The sequence below is a fragment of the Odocoileus virginianus genome, chromosome 28 (genome assembly GCF_023699985.2).
Source record: "Odocoileus virginianus isolate 20LAN1187 ecotype Illinois chromosome 28, Ovbor_1.2, whole genome shotgun sequence".
Classification (NCBI taxonomy): domain Eukaryota; kingdom Metazoa; phylum Chordata; class Mammalia; order Artiodactyla; family Cervidae; genus Odocoileus; species Odocoileus virginianus.
The window spans coordinates 37,206,839-37,224,403 of NC_069701.1; the positions used below are offsets into that span (position 1 = coordinate 37,206,839).

General features: G+C 52.0%; 2 protein-coding genes across 4 annotated transcripts; both read left to right on the forward strand.

The window, feature by feature from the left end:
• Positions 1 to 9: 9 nt before the first annotated feature.
• Positions 10 to 12,689, forward strand: VPS51 (VPS51 subunit of GARP complex). Of its 2 annotated transcripts, XM_020916332.2 has the most exons (10): positions 10 to 234; positions 702 to 831; positions 8,692 to 8,838; positions 8,912 to 9,131; positions 9,262 to 9,979; positions 10,348 to 10,563; positions 10,759 to 10,977; positions 11,400 to 11,521; positions 11,608 to 11,695; positions 12,305 to 12,689. In XM_020916332.2, exons 1-10 carry the CDS (start codon positions 10 to 12, stop codon positions 12,563 to 12,565), a joined length of 2,346 nt encoding a protein of 781 aa, XP_020771991.1. In that variant the 3' UTR covers positions 12,566 to 12,689. The 2 variants fall into 2 exon arrangements, with proteins under 2 accessions (XP_020771991.1, XP_070313723.1); XM_070457622.1 differs by lacking the exon at positions 702 to 831 and having other exon boundaries at positions 147 to 234.
• Positions 12,690 to 12,784: 95 nt separating this feature from the next.
• On the forward strand, positions 12,785 to 17,563 carry TM7SF2 (transmembrane 7 superfamily member 2). 2 transcript variants are annotated; one of them, XM_020916339.2, is made up of 10 exons: positions 12,785 to 13,070; positions 13,433 to 13,629; positions 13,737 to 13,791; positions 14,358 to 14,552; positions 14,632 to 14,735; positions 15,908 to 16,027; positions 16,117 to 16,285; positions 16,481 to 16,561; positions 16,649 to 16,771; positions 17,072 to 17,355. In XM_020916339.2, the coding sequence occupies exons 1-10, from the start codon at positions 13,019 to 13,021 to the stop codon at positions 17,230 to 17,232; spliced, it is 1,257 nt and encodes a 418-aa protein (XP_020771998.1). In that variant the 5' UTR covers positions 12,785 to 13,018; the 3' UTR covers positions 17,233 to 17,355. The 2 variants fall into 2 exon arrangements, with proteins under 2 accessions (XP_020771998.1, XP_020771997.2); XM_020916338.2 differs by lacking the exon at positions 16,117 to 16,285 and having other exon boundaries at positions 17,072 to 17,563.
• The last annotated feature ends 2 nt before the right edge of the window (positions 17,564 to 17,565 follow it).

Genomic DNA, 17,565 nt, shown 5'->3' on the forward strand with positions numbered 1-17,565 from the left:
CTTGGAGTCATGGCGGCGGCAGCCGCTGCGCCTGGCCCAGGGTCTGGACCTGGGGACTCCCCGGAAGGACCCGAGGCGGAGGCTCCAGAGCGTCGGCGGAAGGCGCACGGAATGCTGAAGCTTTACTACGGCCTCTCAGAGGGGGAGGCGGCGGGACGCCCCTCGGGGCCGGACCCCTTGGACCCTACCGATCTCAATGGGGCGCACTTCGACCCGGAAGTATACCTGGATAAGGTGTGTGTAGGGGGGGGGGAACAGGCCCCTGATATATTACGCCCCAGATCATGCCTCCGACTTTTTGCGGAGGTGTGGGAGGAAGGGTTCATAAAAGCAGGACAGCCCTGGGCGGAGCTGTAGGGGCAGAACTGGAGGATAAGGGTGCGTGGGCAGACCTTAACTGGCCTGAGGTGGTGTGAAGTCTGAGGTCTCCTGGGCTGATGTTCAGATAGACCCGAAATAGGGGGCGTGTCCCAGGCGTTGACTGGCATAGAAAGGACCAGGACTTGCTAAATCTGAGGATTTGAAATGCTGACAAACCTCAAATAGAGTCTAACCTGGTAACTCTTGAGCTATGCCACTTATAGTTTCCTTGTCTGAAATTCTTGACAGGGGTGGGATCAGGATTTTCTTGCCCCAAAAGCCTACCAGTTGGGGACATGAATGCCCCCTGTCCTGAACACTAACCACCTAATTTCCTCCAGCTGCGTAGAGAGTGCCCACTGGCCCAGCTGATGGACAGTGAGACGGACATGGTGCGGCAGATCCGGGCTCTAGACAGCGACATGCAGACCTTGGTCTATGAGAACTACAACAAGTTCATCTCAGCGACAGGTGATTCCTGAGTGAGTGAGTGAGTGAGTGAAGTCGCTCAGTCGTGTCCGACTCTTTGCGACCCCATGGACTGTAGCCTACCATGCTCCTTCATCCATGGGATTTTCCAGGCAAGAGTACTGGAGTGGGTTGCCATTTCCTTCTCCAGAGGATCTTCCCAAGACTGGGACACAAATCCTCACAGTCCCACATGCCCCAGTTCCTTCAGTGTTGGGGAAGCCAGCAGAGGATTTAGACAGAGCAGACCCAGATTATGGTCCTGCCCTGACGCGAATCCACTCTCATCTCTCTCTCAGAGCTTTTGTGGTTTGATAACCATTGAGGTAATAACTGTTCTCAGAGGGTTGTTTTGAGGACCAAAAGGGAGAAAAGGACAAAATGAAATTTTAAAAAGAAATGAATTTATCTGAAGCACTTAGAATCTCTGACACTAAGGAAGCCTCAGTGACAGTTTCTTTCATTAGTGGTAGCTTTCTTTTGTTTCAAGTCTGAATCAAGAATGGGCTTATTTCTCTTTTCTTCTTTCTCCCTCTTCTTTCCTTTCTTCCTTCCTCTTTCCCCTTTTCTTCTTCCTTTCTCTTTTTGTAAATGAAGCAAAGAGACAGAAAATATATGTCATTAAGGAACGAAGATCATGTAAAGGCGTCCCTCCATCCCTTTTTGTTCGATTTATTCTCTGTTCAAGACAGTGCTAGACAGTGTTCAGCTTTCATCCACACTAGCTTCTGTCCTGTGTTGGGCAAAGGTACTGCTCAGACTTGTGTAATAATTTTGGACCCACATGTACTTAGTCCTAGAGGCAGATCTTGTGCGTCTACCTGCAGTGTATATTATCTTTACTCTGAGATGAAATGAACAGAAGATGGGGTGACCTGACTTTTGTTTTAAAAGGACCCTTCTGTCCCCTGTTGAAAGTGGACTATAGGGAGGCAAGGATGGCAGAGACATACATTAGAAGGCTGTTTTAACAGTCCAGGCAAGGCGCTGGTTGTATGGACCAGGGTGGGTGCAGTGGAAAAGTAGAATGGCTCAAGATTCTTAAAAGTTTGTTAGTTGAGGAATCTGGAGCTCAGAGAAGGCTGGAACTTGAGACACAAGTGGAACATGATGAGATCTAGGGAGGGAGTGTACAGAGGGAAGAGGCCTGAGGACTGAAGCCTGGGGCATCCTAAGATTTGGAAGTCAGGAAGAGAAGGAAAATCTCACAAATCTTCTTTTCAAAGGTGCAAACATTTGGGAAAGTTTGAGAACAACCAGGACCCTGGGTGTCTTAGAAGATAAATGAAGAAAAGCATTCTAAGAAATTGATAAGCTTGACCAATATGTTAGCTCATGGAGTGCTCATCAGTGATGCAAGAGAGGGAGAAACTACAGGGGCAAGGTCCTCAGGAAAGAAGGAGGGGTCTGAGCAGCGCACATTGGAGAGGTTCAGCTGAACACAAGGTCAGGAGCCCATCTACTGTAGCAGGAGGGAAAGAGACTGTGGCCAGAGCCAGTCAGGTGGATAGGTGTGATAGAGAGACCTTCCAGAGCACATTAAGGAGTCTAACCTTTATCTAAAGCACACTTAGCTAATCAGGCTGTTATGATTTTTGTTTTGAAAAGATCCCTCTAGCTCCTAGCTGCATTGGAAGGAATAGATTGGAGAGGTGGTTATAGAGTGAGGCCATTTCAGTAGTCCAAACCAGAGATTCTGGGAGCTTACTCCAGGATGATAATGGTGGAGATGGACAGTGATGAGTAAACTGAGAAGTGTTAGGGGCAATACTGACAGGACATAGTGTTGAGGAGCTCTGAATAAGCAGAATGCCCTACTTTCAACTTGAACACTGGATGGCAGATGTGGTGCCCACAAGATCTGGGGTAAAAGTGGAAACATAACAAGCTAGGTTTTTTGTTGTTTTTGTTTTTAAGGGGAGTAGGCATGACATGAACCTGGAGGAACCTGTGGGGCCCCATCAGGAGGGCCCTTTGTAGACAAAATAAGGATTTTAGTCTTGATCATAAGAACTCTAGAGATACTTCATGCAAACAGTAACCAGAAGAGAGTTGGGATAGTAGCACCAATTCAGACAAAATAATATTTAAGACAAAGATTGTTACTAAAGAGAAAGAAGGACATTTTATAAGTCAGCTCATTAAGATGTTAATGAATATAAACACTTACGAACCTAACAACAGAATCCCAAATACATAAAGCAAAATTGGATAGAATTAAAGACAGAAAGTCAGCAATAATAGTTAGAAATGTCCATATCCCACTTTCAAAAAATGGAGCGAACAGTTAGACAGGAAGACAGCAAGAAAATAGAAGACTTAAACAGCACTTACTCAGGGAGTTTAAACTGGGGCTCTGTGACAGCCTAGAGGGGTGGGATAGGGTGGGAGGTGGAAAGGAGGTTCAAGAGGGAGGGGACATACGTATACTTAGGCCTGGTGCATGTTGACGTGTGGCAGAAACCAGCTCAATACTGCAAAGCAATATACCTTTCAATTAAAAATAAATAAATTTTAAAAAACAACACTTAAACCAAATAGACCTAACAGGCACATACAAAACCCTCTCCTGCAACAACATCAGAATACACATTCTTCTTAAGTATTATATGGAACATTCTCCAGGACAGACCATATCGTAGGCCATACAAGTCTCAATAAATTTAACAGCATTGAAATCAAGTGATTAGTGTTCTCTGAACACAGTGGAATTAAATTATAAATCAATAACAAAAGAATTTGAGAAATTTGCAAATTTGTCAAAATTAAACAGTATGCTCCTAAGTAACCAATGTGTCAAGGAAAAATCACAAAGAAATCAGAAAATGCTTTGAGATGAATGAACATGAAAACAACATTCCAAACCCTATGAGATGAAGCCAAAGCAGTGCTCAGAGGGAAATTTATAGCTGTACATGCTTACGTTAAAAAAGAGAGGACTTCCCTGAAGGTCCAGAAGTTAAGAATCCACCTGCCAATGCAGGGGACATGGGTTCCACCCCTAGTCCAGCAAGTTTCTACCTGCCTTGGGGCAACTAAGCCTGTGCGCCACAACTACCGAAGCCTGTGAGCTCTAGAGCCCATGCTCTGCAATAAGAGAAGCCTCCTCAATGAGAAGCCCACGTGCTGCAACTAGAGAGTAGCCCCTGCTTACCGCAACTAAAGAAAGCCTGTGCACAGCAACGAAGACCCAACGCAGCCAAAAATAAAGTTTTAAAAATAAAGAGAGATCTTAAATCAATAACCTACTACCTAAGAAAGTTAAGAGGAAAAATGTGCAAACTAAACCCAAAACAAGTAAAAGTCAGGAAATAATAAAGATTAGGATTAAAAGCATAGAAAACAATACAGAAAATCAATGAAACCAAAAGTTGGTTCTTTGAAAAGCTCAACAAAATTTGACAAACCTAGCTAGACCAAGAAAAAATGAGAGAATATTCAAATTACTACAGCCAGGAATGAGAAAGGGGATGTTATACCACCTGTACAAGTATAAGACTTGTACATTGAAAACTAAAACAGTATTGAAAGAAATTAAAGGATACCTAAATAAATAAAAAGATGTCCCATATTCATAGACTGGAAAACTTATTCAATATTTAAGGTGGCAATACGTCCAAACTGATCTACAGATTCAGTGCAGTTCCTATCAAAATTCCAAATGCCTTTATTTGCATAAATTGACAAGCTGATCCTAAAATTTATAAGGAAATGCAGGAGATCCAGAATAGCCAAAAAATCTTGAAAAAGAACAAAGTTGGAGGACTCACATTTCTTGGTTTCAGAATTTACTACAAATCTACAAAATCAAGACAGTATAATACTGGTATAGGATAAGCTTTAAGATTAATTGAATAGAATTTTTTTTGTAATAAATGATTTATTAATAATTATAAATAATAGCAACTTTGGCTAATACTAGACAATATTTATTGAGTGTTTAATATAAAATCACTGAGGTGCTTAACATATATTGATTAAATTCTTACACATCTATGAAGTAGTTAACTATATATCCATTTTACAAATGGGGAAACAGGTAATGAAATGCTACATAACTCAGTCAAAATTTTATAGGTGAAACACAATGTTTAATGCCTTGTTTCAAACACAAAAGCAAATCTAAAACTCACTTTTATTTATTTTTTTTCCCATTTATTTTTATTAGTTGGGGGCTAATTACTTTACATCATTACAGTAGTTTTTGTCATACATTGACATGAATTAGCCATGGATTTACATGTATTCCCCATCCCGGTCCCCCCTCCCACCTCCCTCTCCACCTGATCCCTCTGGGTCTTCCCAGTGCACCAGGCCCGAGCACTTGTCTCATGCACCCAACCTGGGCTGGTGATCTGTTTCACCCTAGATAATATACATGTTTCAATGCTGTTCTCTTGAAACATCCCACCCTCGCCTTCTCCCAGAGTCCACAAGTCTGTTCTATACATCTGAGTCTCTTTTTCTGTAAAACTCACTTTTAAAAAATCGGTTTTTTTTTTTTTTTTTTTTTGAGAAGGAAATGGCAACCCACTCCATTATTCTTGCCTGGAAAATCCCATGGACGGAGAAGCCTGGTAGGCTACAGTCCATGGAGTCGCAAAAAGACATGACTGAGCAACTTCACTTTCACTTTCACTCTAAGAAACAGGGTATAGAAAGGAAAAGCAGTGATGTTACAGTGAAGAAACCTGACATATACTACCTTTCCCAAATAGTCAGGCTTAGGCAAGATGGAATCTTGGACTGGATCTTGGAGGAAAAAAAAAAAACAGAGAACATTAGTGGAAAAATCCATGAAATCTAAATAAAGTCTATAGTTTAAAAAAAAAAAAATCAGGTTTTTTTGTCCTACCTGTAGTAGCTTTTGAAAGAGCTACATGACTATAAAAGATAAACATTATTATGCATAATAAATGAATTCCTAAATGGATCATTTTTATGTTTGAATATTATTTAACAAGTGAAAAATAAAACCATAACAATTAGAAAGTAGACAAATAGATTAAAAAAAATATTGCCATAAAGGAGAAATAATAATTCAAGAAGGTGTAGCAGGCCTTCCCTGGTGGTAAAGACTCCGTCTGCCAGTGCAGGAAACATGGGTTCTATCCCTGGTCCAGGAAGATCCTACATGCCACGGAGGAACGAAGACCATGTGCCACAGCTACTGAGCCTGTGCTCTAGAGCCCGGGCACCGCAACTACTGAAAGCCTGCACAGCCTCAAGCCCATGCTCTGCAACAAGAGAAGCCACTGCAATGAGAAGCCCAAGCATGGCAAGAAAGAGTAGCCCCCACTTTCCACAACTAGAGAAAAGCCCGAGCACAGCAGCGAAGACCCAGCTTCCTTTGTTTTGATTTCCTTTTTGATCCAGTAGTTGAGAAGAATGAGGATTTTCTCTAAATAATGGGATCTTTTTATTTTTTAGTTTTGTTATTAATCTCCAATTTCATTGCATTGTGATCAGAGAATGCTTCTTGTACCATTTCAGTTTCTTCTGTAAATTTATTGAGATTTCCTTTATGACCTAATACATGGTAAGGTTTTAGTGTATTATGGAATCTTAAATATAAATCGAGTAGGTCTTCCATATTGTGCTATTTAGGTCTTCTGTAGCTTCATTTGGCTTTTGTCTTTTTGATCTGTCATGGATTGACGGAAGTGGATTAAAGTCTCCTATAATAGATATGTTTCCATTTCATCCTCATTGCTCTCTGTTACACATATTGATGATGAGTTCCAGAGTGGAGTTAGGAAAGTCAGTTGGGAAATGCTAGAAGTATTTAGACAAGAAATGATAGTGGCTTGAAAAGAAAATGTTGGAGGTAAACTTTACATGACTTGCTGAAGGACTGAATATAGGGTAAAGGAGAGATAAAAATCAAAGATGACTCTTAAGAAATGGCAAGGAGCCAGAATGGAAAAGATTAGTGGAGGAAGAGCTTTGGGAAGAGTCAAGAATTCTGTTTTGGACCTATCATATTTGAGGTGCCCATTTGCCATCTGCATCAAGGTGTTAAGTAAGTTGTTAGCAGGGCTCTGGTCAGGCCCGGAGACAGAAATGTCTGAGTCATCACAGCCATGGGACTGGAGGAGACCCCATAGAGGTCCATTTACTCTGCAGATTTGGAAGGAGTTGATGTTTACTTGTATTTTCTCTGTGAAGTGTGAATCAGGGTCACCATTTGAGAGTTGGGGGCATATATTGGAGTTTTGAGGACTGAGGAGAAAATGTTAGTTTGGAAAATGGGAACACAGGCTCATCTGAAGGATGGCTGACCAATATGCAATACTGCTTTGGGACCTAAGTCCTATTCAGTAACATTAAGGGAAGGCCAGTTGGTATGATTTTGTGGCCCATTTTCAACTGTTCCTTCTTAGGCGGTGGGTTGCTAATTGGGCTTAACCTGTGGTAGGGTCTTGCTGATAAATAATGGGAGTCAGGGTCAGGAGAGGCAAGGGGGCTTGCAAATGGATGACAATGCTGGTGGGGGCCCACCGATTCTAACAGGAGTGAGGAGGGAAGTGCAGCCACGAGAGGTATTGCAAGTAGTGACTGGTGGTTGGGCCAATGAGTCTGGAGTTCCTGAAAAAGCCAAAGGAGTTTTAGAGTGTGGTCCACAGGATGAGTGGCTGGGATTACAGAGGGCAGTGAGACTTGAAGCTGAGGTTTTGTTTTTTAAATGTTTAAAATATATATATATATATATATATATATATACACACACACACACTTATTTTTGGCTGCTCTGGGTCTTTGTTGCCATGCAAGAGCTTCGTCTAGTTATGGCCAGCAGGGACCACTCTCCATTTCAGTGCACAGACTTCTCATTGAGGTGGCTTCTCTTGTTGGGGGGCACCAGCTCTAGGGAACGTAGGCTTCTGTACTGGCAGCTCACGCACCCAGTAGCTGGAGCACTCCAGCTTAGTTGCTCCTCAGGATGTGAGATCTTCCCAGACCAGGGGTCGAACCTGTGTCCCCTGCATTGGCAGGCATATTCTTAACCACTGGACCACCAGGGAAACTTTGAGGTTTTAGAGGAGGCAGTTCTTAGGGAGGGCAAGGAGAGGGTGGCATAGATGAGACAGAGGCAGGAACTGATGGAGTTAAGGAGGTCAGCAAACAGAATCAGGAATGTCCTAAGCTTCATCCTTGTGGATGCTCAAGGAGGTGAAAGTGATCCCGAACTGAGACACGGCAGAGAGGACAGTGGGATGGCAACAAGAAGGGATGCGGTTTGATGCCATGGTCTTCAAAGGCAGGAGAAGAAGAAGCTGTGTAGGAGCTTTAAGGGGCCAAGCTCTGAGCACCTGGGTGGAAAGGAAGAACAGGCTCTTTAGGTAGGTTTCTGTCAGGACTGAAGAGGAAGGGCCCTTCAGAGACCGTCAGCCATGTTCCAGAAGGCCAACGGCTTGGAAGTCCAGGAAAAAGATAAGGGTGCACAAGTATTTACTCTCTGCCCTGTGCCAGGCAGGGTGCTGGGCACAGAGGATGCCCCTGGGACCCAGCGGACAGGTCCCTGTACCCTCCTTTGAATCTGAGCATCTTCTGAGAGCAAAGACTGCGGCTTCATGGGCCATCTTCTCTCTGCATCCAAGCCTGGGGCACACAGGGGGTGCCCAAAAAACCTTTGGGGCACTGACATGACACCTCACCCTGGCGCCTGGTGACCAAGCACCACTGCTGCCCATTTCAAGCACCGAGTCATCCATGTGACCCTCCAGGAGTGAGCTCAGGCGCGTCCGGGGTTGGCGGGAAGGGGCAAGTGTGTGTGAGGGCACCCGGACCGCGTGTCAAGCTGAGTCCCGCCTGCGCCCCTAGTCATCCGCCTTTCCCTCTCCTGCGCCCCTGTCCCCGCAGACACCATCCGGAAGATGAAGAACGACTTCCGGAAGATGGAGGACGAGATGGACCGGTTGGCCACCAACATGGCAGTGATCACGGACTTCAGCGCGCGCATCAGCGCCACGCTGCAGGACCGCCACGAGCGCATCACCAAGCTGGCAGGTGGGCCGCACCCCAGAGCCGGTGTTAAAGTGGGCCACCCTTGAGGCTGACACCATCTCCGCCTGTCCTCCAGGGGTCCACGCGCTGCTGCGGAAGCTGCAGTTCCTCTTCGAGCTACCCTCGCGCCTCACCAAGTGCGTGGAGCTGGGTGCCTACGGGCAGGCCGTGCGATACCAGGGCCGCGCGCGGGCCGTGCTGCAGCAATACCAGCACCTGCCCTCCTTCCGCGCCATCCAGGACGATTGCCAGGTCATTACGGCTCGCCTGGCCCAGCAGCTTCGGCAGCGCTTCAGGTGTGGGTCCTGGGCCACCATGCCACCGCCGCTGGGCTCCCGGGTCTGCTCTTCCCCTACCACCCCCCACCCCCCTCCCCTACCCCCAGTTCTGTCTTCCTGCCCTTCACCTCCGTCTCCCTCCCTGCAGGGAGGGCGGCTCTGGCGCCCCTGAGCAAGCCGAGTGCGTGGAGCTGCTGCTGGCCCTGGGCGAGCCCGCGGAGGAGCTGTGCGAGGAGTTCCTGGCGCACGCCCGAGGGCGGCTGGAGGAGGAGCTGAGAAGCCTGGAGGCGGAGCTGGGGCCCTCCCCTCCGGCTCCCGACGTCTTAGAGTTCACTGACCATGGCGGCAGCGGCTTCGTCGGTGGCCTCTGCCAGGTGGCAGCGGCCTACCAGGAGCTGTTTGCGGCCCAGGGCCCGGCGGGCGCCGAGAAGCTAGCAGCCTTTGCCCGGGAGCTGGGCAGCCGCTACTTCGCACTGGTGGAGCGGCGGCTGGCGCAGGAGCAGGGCGGCGGAGACAATTCCCTGCTGGTGCGGGCGCTGGACCGCTTCCACCGGCGCCTGCGCGCACCCGGGGCCCTGTTGGCCGCTGCCGGACTGGCGGAGGCCGCCACCGACATCGTGGAGCGCGTGGCCCGCGAGCGCCTGGGCCACCATCTGCAGGGCCTGCAGGCGGCCTTCCTGGGCAGCCTGACGGATGTGCGGCAGGCACTGGCCGCCCCTCGAATTGCTGGGAAGGAAGGCCCCGGCCTGGCGGAGCTGCTGGCCAATGTGGCTAGTTCCATCCTGAGCCACATTAAGGCCTCGCTGGCTTCTGTGCACCTCTTCACCGCCAAGGAGGTGTCTTTCTCCAACAAGCCCTACTTTCGGGTACGGCCTGTCCCTGGGCATCCTTTTTTTTTTTTTTTCCTTTTTGGGGCATTCTTTTGTTCATCCTGCATGTGGCTTGACAGCTCCAGGGCCCTCAGTCTTTGCCCCGGCAGGCTGGATGTGGTTTCAGGCTGTCTTGACTGCCACAGCCGGGAGGGGTGGGGCAGGCTCTGAGGGCATTTGCAAGCAGGGTCCCCAGTGCAGGCTTTGTCCCCTTGCAGTCCCTTCTCCAAGCGGGGGAGCTGCTCTCAGGTACCGGAAACAGGATGAGAGAGGCCACGGCACTTGGGGTCCCAGTAGAACATCACTGGCAGCCTCTGCCTGGAAGAGGGGACCTGCTGGGTATCTAGGCCCCCTCTTCCTCACAGGGCGAGTTCTGCAGCCAGGGCGTCCGTGAGAGCCTCATCGTGGGCTTCATCCGCTCCATGTGCCAGACGGCTCAGAGCTTCTGCGACAGCCCCGGGGAGAAGGGGGGTGCCACGCCACCTGCCCTGCTCCTGCTGCTCTCCCGCCTCTGCCTGGACTACGAGACGGCCACCATCTCCTACATCCTCACCCTCACGGATGAACAGTTTCTGGTGCAGGTGAACTGCTAGCTCATAGCAAGGTGGGGGGTGGTGAAGCTAGAAACACAGGAGGCTGGTCAGTGCCCTCATAGGGCTGCCTGTGCCCAACGCAGCCTCCCCTTGCCTAGCCTGTGCCCAACCCCTGGTGGGCACTGGCTGCAGAGCCTGCCCCCAGGACCCACTGACTGCCTGTCCTCTGCATCCGTGGCTCAGGATCAGTCTCCAGTGACGCCCGTGAGCACACTGTGTGCGGAGGCCAGGGAGACGGCACGCCGCCTGCTGACCCACTACGTGAAGGTGCAGGGCCTGGTCATATCGCAGATGCTGCGCAAGAGCGTGGAGACACGGGACTGGCTCAGTACCCTGGAGCCTCGGAACGTGCGTGCCGTCATGAAGCGGGTGGTGGAGGACACGACGGCCATCGATGTGCAGGTGCTGCCTCGGGCTGGCCGGCGGTGCTGGGGGACCAGCCCTCTTAAGGATCAAGACAGCTGGGGTCAGGCAGTGCCTGCATCTCTGGCCTCCTTCTGCCTCAGCCATGGTGGCATCACCACCCCTGTTTCACCTCAGAGGAGGAAGCTGAGGCCCAGAGTCACCCGGGAAATCAGGGCAGGGTTGACACTGAAGGTTGAGACTCAGTACCAACTCGTGTTCCACCTTTGCTGCACTCCACTGGTTCTATAAATAATGACTGGGTACCAGCGAGGCACAGCCCCTACCCCCCACCCCAACTACCTTGTGTTTATTTTATAACATGTGATTCTTGTAACATATGAGTGTAACTTAGGGCATCCTTGGTGGGCTGGAAGTTCCCCATGCTCTGGCCTCCTTGCAGTTCCTCCTTCTGCCACCAGGTGGGGCTCCTGTATGAGGAGGGTGTTCGGAAGGCCCAGAGCAGCGACTCCAGCAAGAGGACCTTCTCGGTTTACAGCAGCTCCAGGCAGCAGGGCCGCTATGCACCCAGCTATACACCCAGGTCTGGCTGGTCAGGGTAGCCCCGGGAGGGGGAGAAGGAAGACGGGTGCAGGGGTGGGCTCTGATGGCTCCTCTGCCCCCATCCAGTGCCCCAATGGACACCAACCTCTTGAGCAACATTCAGAAACTGTTCTCTGAGCGAATCGACGTGTTCAGCCCTGTGGAGTTCAATAAGGTTCGAATTCCCCAGTGACCCTGCCTTCCCTGGGCCCCTTGGGAAGGTTGGTTGAAGCAGCCCCACACTGGCCCCAGGAAGCCCTGGGACTCAGTCCCCTCGTCTCTGTTTCTGGGAAATGTGTCTAGGAGCGAGTGCTCACCCAACGCCCCACCATGACATCTCATCGCTCTCGGCCTTGCCCTGGGTGTGCTCTAAGCCTGTGTCTGAGGGGTCACCTAGTCTACCTCTTTGGCCCTTGTTCTTATGCCCTCCATAGTCATAGGTCCTCTCTGGGGATGGCCATTCACCCCATGATCTCTGCCCCCACCCAGCCCACGCTTAAGGACCTGGTGCTCTCTCTCCAAGGTAGTAAGCCTTTCCCCTCCCTAAGTCCCAGCTGACCCCATCTCTGCCTCAGATCGCTGGGCCCTTGTCTGCTCCCCTCCAGGTGATGAGGCAAACATCCTATTTCCCTATTACCTGGGTTTTGGGACTTTCTACCCCATCACAGCTACGTGGCATTTTGCTGGCTCCCTGGCCCCTGCACAGAACGCGGTGCCTTCAGGGATCCCACACCCGCCCAGCACCTGCTGTAGCGGCTCTGCATCCCTGTGTCCCCGTCCACAGGTGTCGGTGTTGACTGGCATCATCAAGATCAGCCTGAAGACCCTGCTGGAGTGCGTGCGGCTGCGCACCTTCGGGCGCTTCGGGCTGCAGCAGGTGCAGGTGGACTGCCACTTCCTGCAGCTCTACCTGTGGCGCTTCGTGGCCGATGAGGAGCTTGTGCACCTGCTGCTGGACGAAGTGGTGGCTTCAGCTGCCCTGCGCTGCCCGGACCCAGTGCCCATGGAACCCAGTGTCGTTGAGGTCATCTGTGAGCGCGGCTAGGCTCCGTCACGGCCTTACACGGGCTTGCCCAGTCGCCCCAATCCTCCCATCCCCTGGTCTGCTGCCCCGGCGGCCCTTCCCCTCAAGCTTTGCCTACTGCCTAATAAAGTCGTGCTGTCTCCTCCTCTCTGTCGCTTGCGGGGAGGCGGGGCGGGACTTGGAGGACTGGGGTGGAGCTGTGAGCCTGCCAGAGACTGCAGAGGCGGCTTTGGAGGTGCTCGCGTTGGTCTCGCCCCCGAGAGCCGATTGGCTGACCCGCTGGGCCCAGGATGGGCCGGGGGCGGGTCCATTTAAAGACCTCGGGACAAAAGCGGTCGCTGTCTGCTGCCCAGACAGGTGCAAGCCCAGCTGGGCTCGGTCCTCCTCGGCAGCTAGCCGGTCTCCTGGGGGATGGGGTGGGCTGTTTCCTTGACAGACGTTTGAGAGGTTCCAACCCCCAGCGCAGCGGAGACCATGGCCTCTCCTCAGGGTTCTCGGGCCCCGCTGGAATTCGGAGGACCCTTGGGTAATGGGGCACAAAGAGGGGGTACTTAGAGCCTGAGACTTAGAGGGTTGAGCTGTGAACAGGGATCTGAGGGTGAAAGACTTTGAGGGGTATCGGGAGGCAGTGGGATCTAGGGGTTTGCAGGGGAGTGTCTGGAGAAGGGGTTGCAGAGCTGGGGATTTGTGCAGTGGACTGGGCCGACTGGGGGAAACATGAGCGGAGTCCTCGAGGGGAGCAGGATAGAAGTCAGAGAACGGGGACCAAGGCCTGAGAACTGGATATGGAAGATGGCAGTGGGAATGCCGAGGGGGCCCTGGATACGACAGGGTGCCTGTGGGGGTCAGGGAGAGCGGACCCCCGGACGCGATCGCCCCCTTCCCCAGGCGCCGCGGCGCTGATGCTGCTGCTCCCGGTCACTATGTTCCACCTGCTACTGGTGGCCCGCTCGGGCCCGGCGCGCCTCCTGGGCCCACCCCCCTACCTGCCGGGACTGGAGGAGCTGTGGAGCCCGTGGGCGCTGCTGCTCTGTCTCACCTGGCTCGGCCTGCAGGCGGCGCTCTACCTCTTGCCGGCACGCAAGGTGTGGCCTCTGCTCGCGAACGCGTGGGGGAGGCGGCGGAGGGTGGGGGCTCCGCCAGAAAGAAGGCCCCCCCCTCAACCCTTATCAGAACCGCTTTGTGCCCGCAGGTGACTGAAGGGCAGGAACTGAAGGACAAGAGTCGACTGCGCTACCCCATTAACGGTGCCTGGGGGCTGGGTCCTTGCGTGGAGCTGCGGGTTGGGGGAGGAGCCCCAGGCCCAATGGGAAGGTCATGGAGATGCGCCCACGACCCCAAACTCTGATTTTACGCCTCTTTTACGCCCAGGACAGATACAGGGGGTTTCACTGGTCCTCTCCACACCCCTCCTTCCTCCATTCCTAGCACTTGCTGCTACTCAGAGAAGTGGCTGGGGTGACCCTTCCAAGAGCCAAAGTGTCAGATTACTGGCTAGGTCTGCGACCTCCCTTTAGGGTGTGTGTGTGTGGGGGGGGGGGGGCGTGGGGGAGGTGGAGGATCTCAATCCCGGGACTCACCTTGTGCTGCTGTTCAGGCTTCCAGACCCTGATTGTGTGTGTTTAGGGGTGTGTGTGTGTGTGTGTGTGTTTAGGGGTGGGGCGTGGGGGAGGTGGAGGGTCTCAATCCCAGGACACTTAGGGGAGGGTCTTAATCCCAGGACACTTAGGGGTGTGTGTGTGTGTGTTTAGGGGTTGGGCTTGGGGGAGGTGGAGGGTCTCAATCCCAAGACTCACCATGTGCTGTTGTTCAGGCTTCCAGGCCCTGATGCTGACAGCCCTCTTGGTGGGCCTGGGGGTGTCAGCCGGGCTGCCCCTGAGCGCACTCCCGGAAATGCTCTTGCCCTTGGCATTTGCAGCCACCCTCACCGCCTTCATCTTCAGCCTCCTTTTGTATCTGAAGGCTCTGGTAGCCCCTGCCTCGGCCCTGGCACCTGGGGGGAACTCAGGTGAGAGGAGTCCCAGTTGGGTAAGGATAGAGGCAGATGGGGGTACTGGCTTGCACCTTCACCCTCCATTATTCTCCAGGCAATCTCATTTACGACTTTTTCCTGGGACGGGAGCTCAACCCACGCATCTGTTCCTTTGACTTCAAATATTTCTGCGAACTGCGACCTGGCCTCATCGGCTGGGTATGCTGGGCATGGCTAAGTGGGCCTCCAACCAGGGGGAGGGGTGGGATGGGTGAGCAGGGCAGGGCTGGGCCAGAATTGTGCTGACATGTCATTAATCATTCCACAAATATTTGTTGAGTCCATCATGTGCTCTAAGCACTGCTCCAGGTACTGGGAGACAAAAGAAAAACATAGTTACAGGGAAGAAAAAAAAAAATGTCTGTCTTCATGAAGCCTACATTCTAATAGGAATAAAATATGTCACATGTGAGGGGATGCTATGAGGAAAAGACATGGAGGGAATTAGGAGAAACAATTTTAAATAAAGCTGTCAAGTGCAAAATCTATTTCAAAGAGATGATTCTGTGCTGCTAGAGGTCAGAACGGTGCAGAACTTCAAACTCATCAATGGACTTAGCAACCTATCCATTGTTGGTGGCCTCGACAACAGGCCAACTGTGTTTTTGTTTATAAATACCCATACTGGTCTGTGGTCACGATTTCCTGAAGGGTCTCTTGGGCAAGGTCCCTGTCACCCTGGAAACTGCTTCATCCAGAGGCAGGAGGAATGCTAAGTGCCCATCCGCGGCCTGGATCGTGGCCTTCGAGGCTATTTCCTCATGTGTGAAATGGAGTAAAGTGGGAGCTTCCTCCCAAGATGATGGTGAGGATTAGAACTGGTAGCCTGACTGACCACACCAAGCCCAGTGCTACAGAATGGGGTGCTCAGTCCAGACTCAATGCCAGCTAGTCGTTATCGAGCACTTACTATGGCCAAACACACTGTGCTGAGCCCTGTACACATTACGTGCATGATTATCTCCATTTTCTACATGGAGATAGGAAAGGAGGCTTTAGAGAGGGTGAGCAGCTTGCCCAGGTGGCAAAGCTGAGATTCAAAACCAGGTCTGATCTAACTCTCAAGCCTGAAGTGTCCAGTTGCTCCCTATGCTACTCTCCCAAAGGGAACACTGCAGGACAAAGCAAGAAAAAACAGGTCAGGAGGTGGACAGATGCAGTCTCTCTGCCCCTGGGGACACGGCTGGAGCCACTCAACACAGGCCTGGAGAGTTAGTGAAGGAGAGCTGAGACAAGGGGACAGGCTGGTTGCTGCCTTTCCAGGCGCTGTCACCTTTGTAGAAATGAACTGGGGATGGACTACCCTGTCTCACCCTCCGCCTAACCCCCAGGTCCTCATCAACCTGGCCTTGCTGATGCAGGAAGCAGAACTTCGGGGGAGTCCCTCACTGGCCATGTGGCTGGTCAATGGCTTCCAGCTCCTGTATGTGGGTGATGCCCTTTGGTACGAGGTGAGGCAGGACGGGGCTGGGGAGGCAGGGGAGAGTGCCTGAGGACTTTTCGGGGACTGAGCCAGTGTGTCTGGGTCCTGTCCCTGCAGGAGGCAGTCCTGACCACCATGGACATCATCCATGATGGGTTTGGCTTCATGCTGGCCTTTGGGGACCTTGCCTGGGTACCTTTCACCTACAGCCTGCAGGCCCAGTTCCTGCTGTATCACCCACAGCCTCTGGGGTGGCCCATGGCCTCATTCATCTGCCTCATCAATGGTCAGTTGGGAAGGAGCAGCATTCCCCTTCCCCTCGTCATTTATTGAGCACCCCTGAGTAGGTGCTAAGCCTCACATGCTTCTTTAAAGCTAAGGGCTGGGTCCTCGGTCTCCTGGGAGACAGAGTCTAGGCTGTCGGTAGTTGGTCAGGGTCAGATGGAAGGCCCCTAACTGCCGGCTCATGCTTTCCCTCCAGCTGTTGGTTACTACATCTTCCGTGGAGCCAATTCTCAGAAAAACACCTTCCGAAAGAATCCTTCTGATCCCAGAGTGGCTGGTGAGCTGGGTTTCTGGGGTGCTATGAGTGAGATGGGGCGGCTGGACTTCCAAGGCTTCCCCCATCCCACTATGTGTCTTTCTCCAGACCTTGAGACCATCTCTACAGCCACAGGGCGACGGCTGCTGGTGTCCGGGTGGTGGGGTATGGTCCGCCATCCCAACTACCTTGGAGACCTCATTATGGCTCTGGCCTGGTCCTTGCCGTGCGGTGAGTGATTTGAGAGGAGCCGCAAGTGTGTGTGTGTGTCGGGCCAAGATAGAGGATGCCCAGTCTGGGTGCAGAATGAAGAACAGGGCTGCACCCCAGGGGAGGGAGTAATCAGGGAGCTGGGGATGCATTCAGGCTGTGGCTAGGGCAGACCTCTGGGACAGCCTAGCATGCCAGCTCTCCCTGCAGACTTTGGCCCTTTCAGTATTGAGCCGATGCCCCGCCGTGAGCCACTAGCGGCGGAAACGTTTGTGAACTGGTGGGCTGGTTGAGCGGTCAGAAAAACCCCTTTCCCCACAGGGGTGTTCCACCTGTTGCCCTACTTCTATCTCCTCTACTTCACTGCGCTGCTGGTGCACCGTGAGGACCGGGATGAGCGGCAGTGTCTGCAGAAGTACGGCCTGGCCTGGCAAGAATACTGCCGGCGTGTGCCCTACCGAATCGTGCCCTACATCTACTGAAGTAGCTCCAGACACCCCAGGTGGGGGCACGTGCCCGCCCAGCTGCCAGCACACTCGGCACCAGGAGCCTGCATGCACCCGGGACACAAGGGCCTGTACCCTAGCCTGCCCTGAGCTCCAAAACACTGGGATGAACAGCCGGATAGGTGGCTGGAGCAAGGGGGAAATGAAGCCAGTGCTCCAAAATGGGGTGGGGGGAAGGGGCTGCTCTTCCTCCTTAGATAAACAGCTGGAATCCTTGGTGCTGCTTCTGTTCCTTTCTGGGGCCAGGCTGTTTAAAGACTGGCTGGGTCAGCCCCAATCAAGGAGAAGCTGACAGGTTGTTTGTGGGCC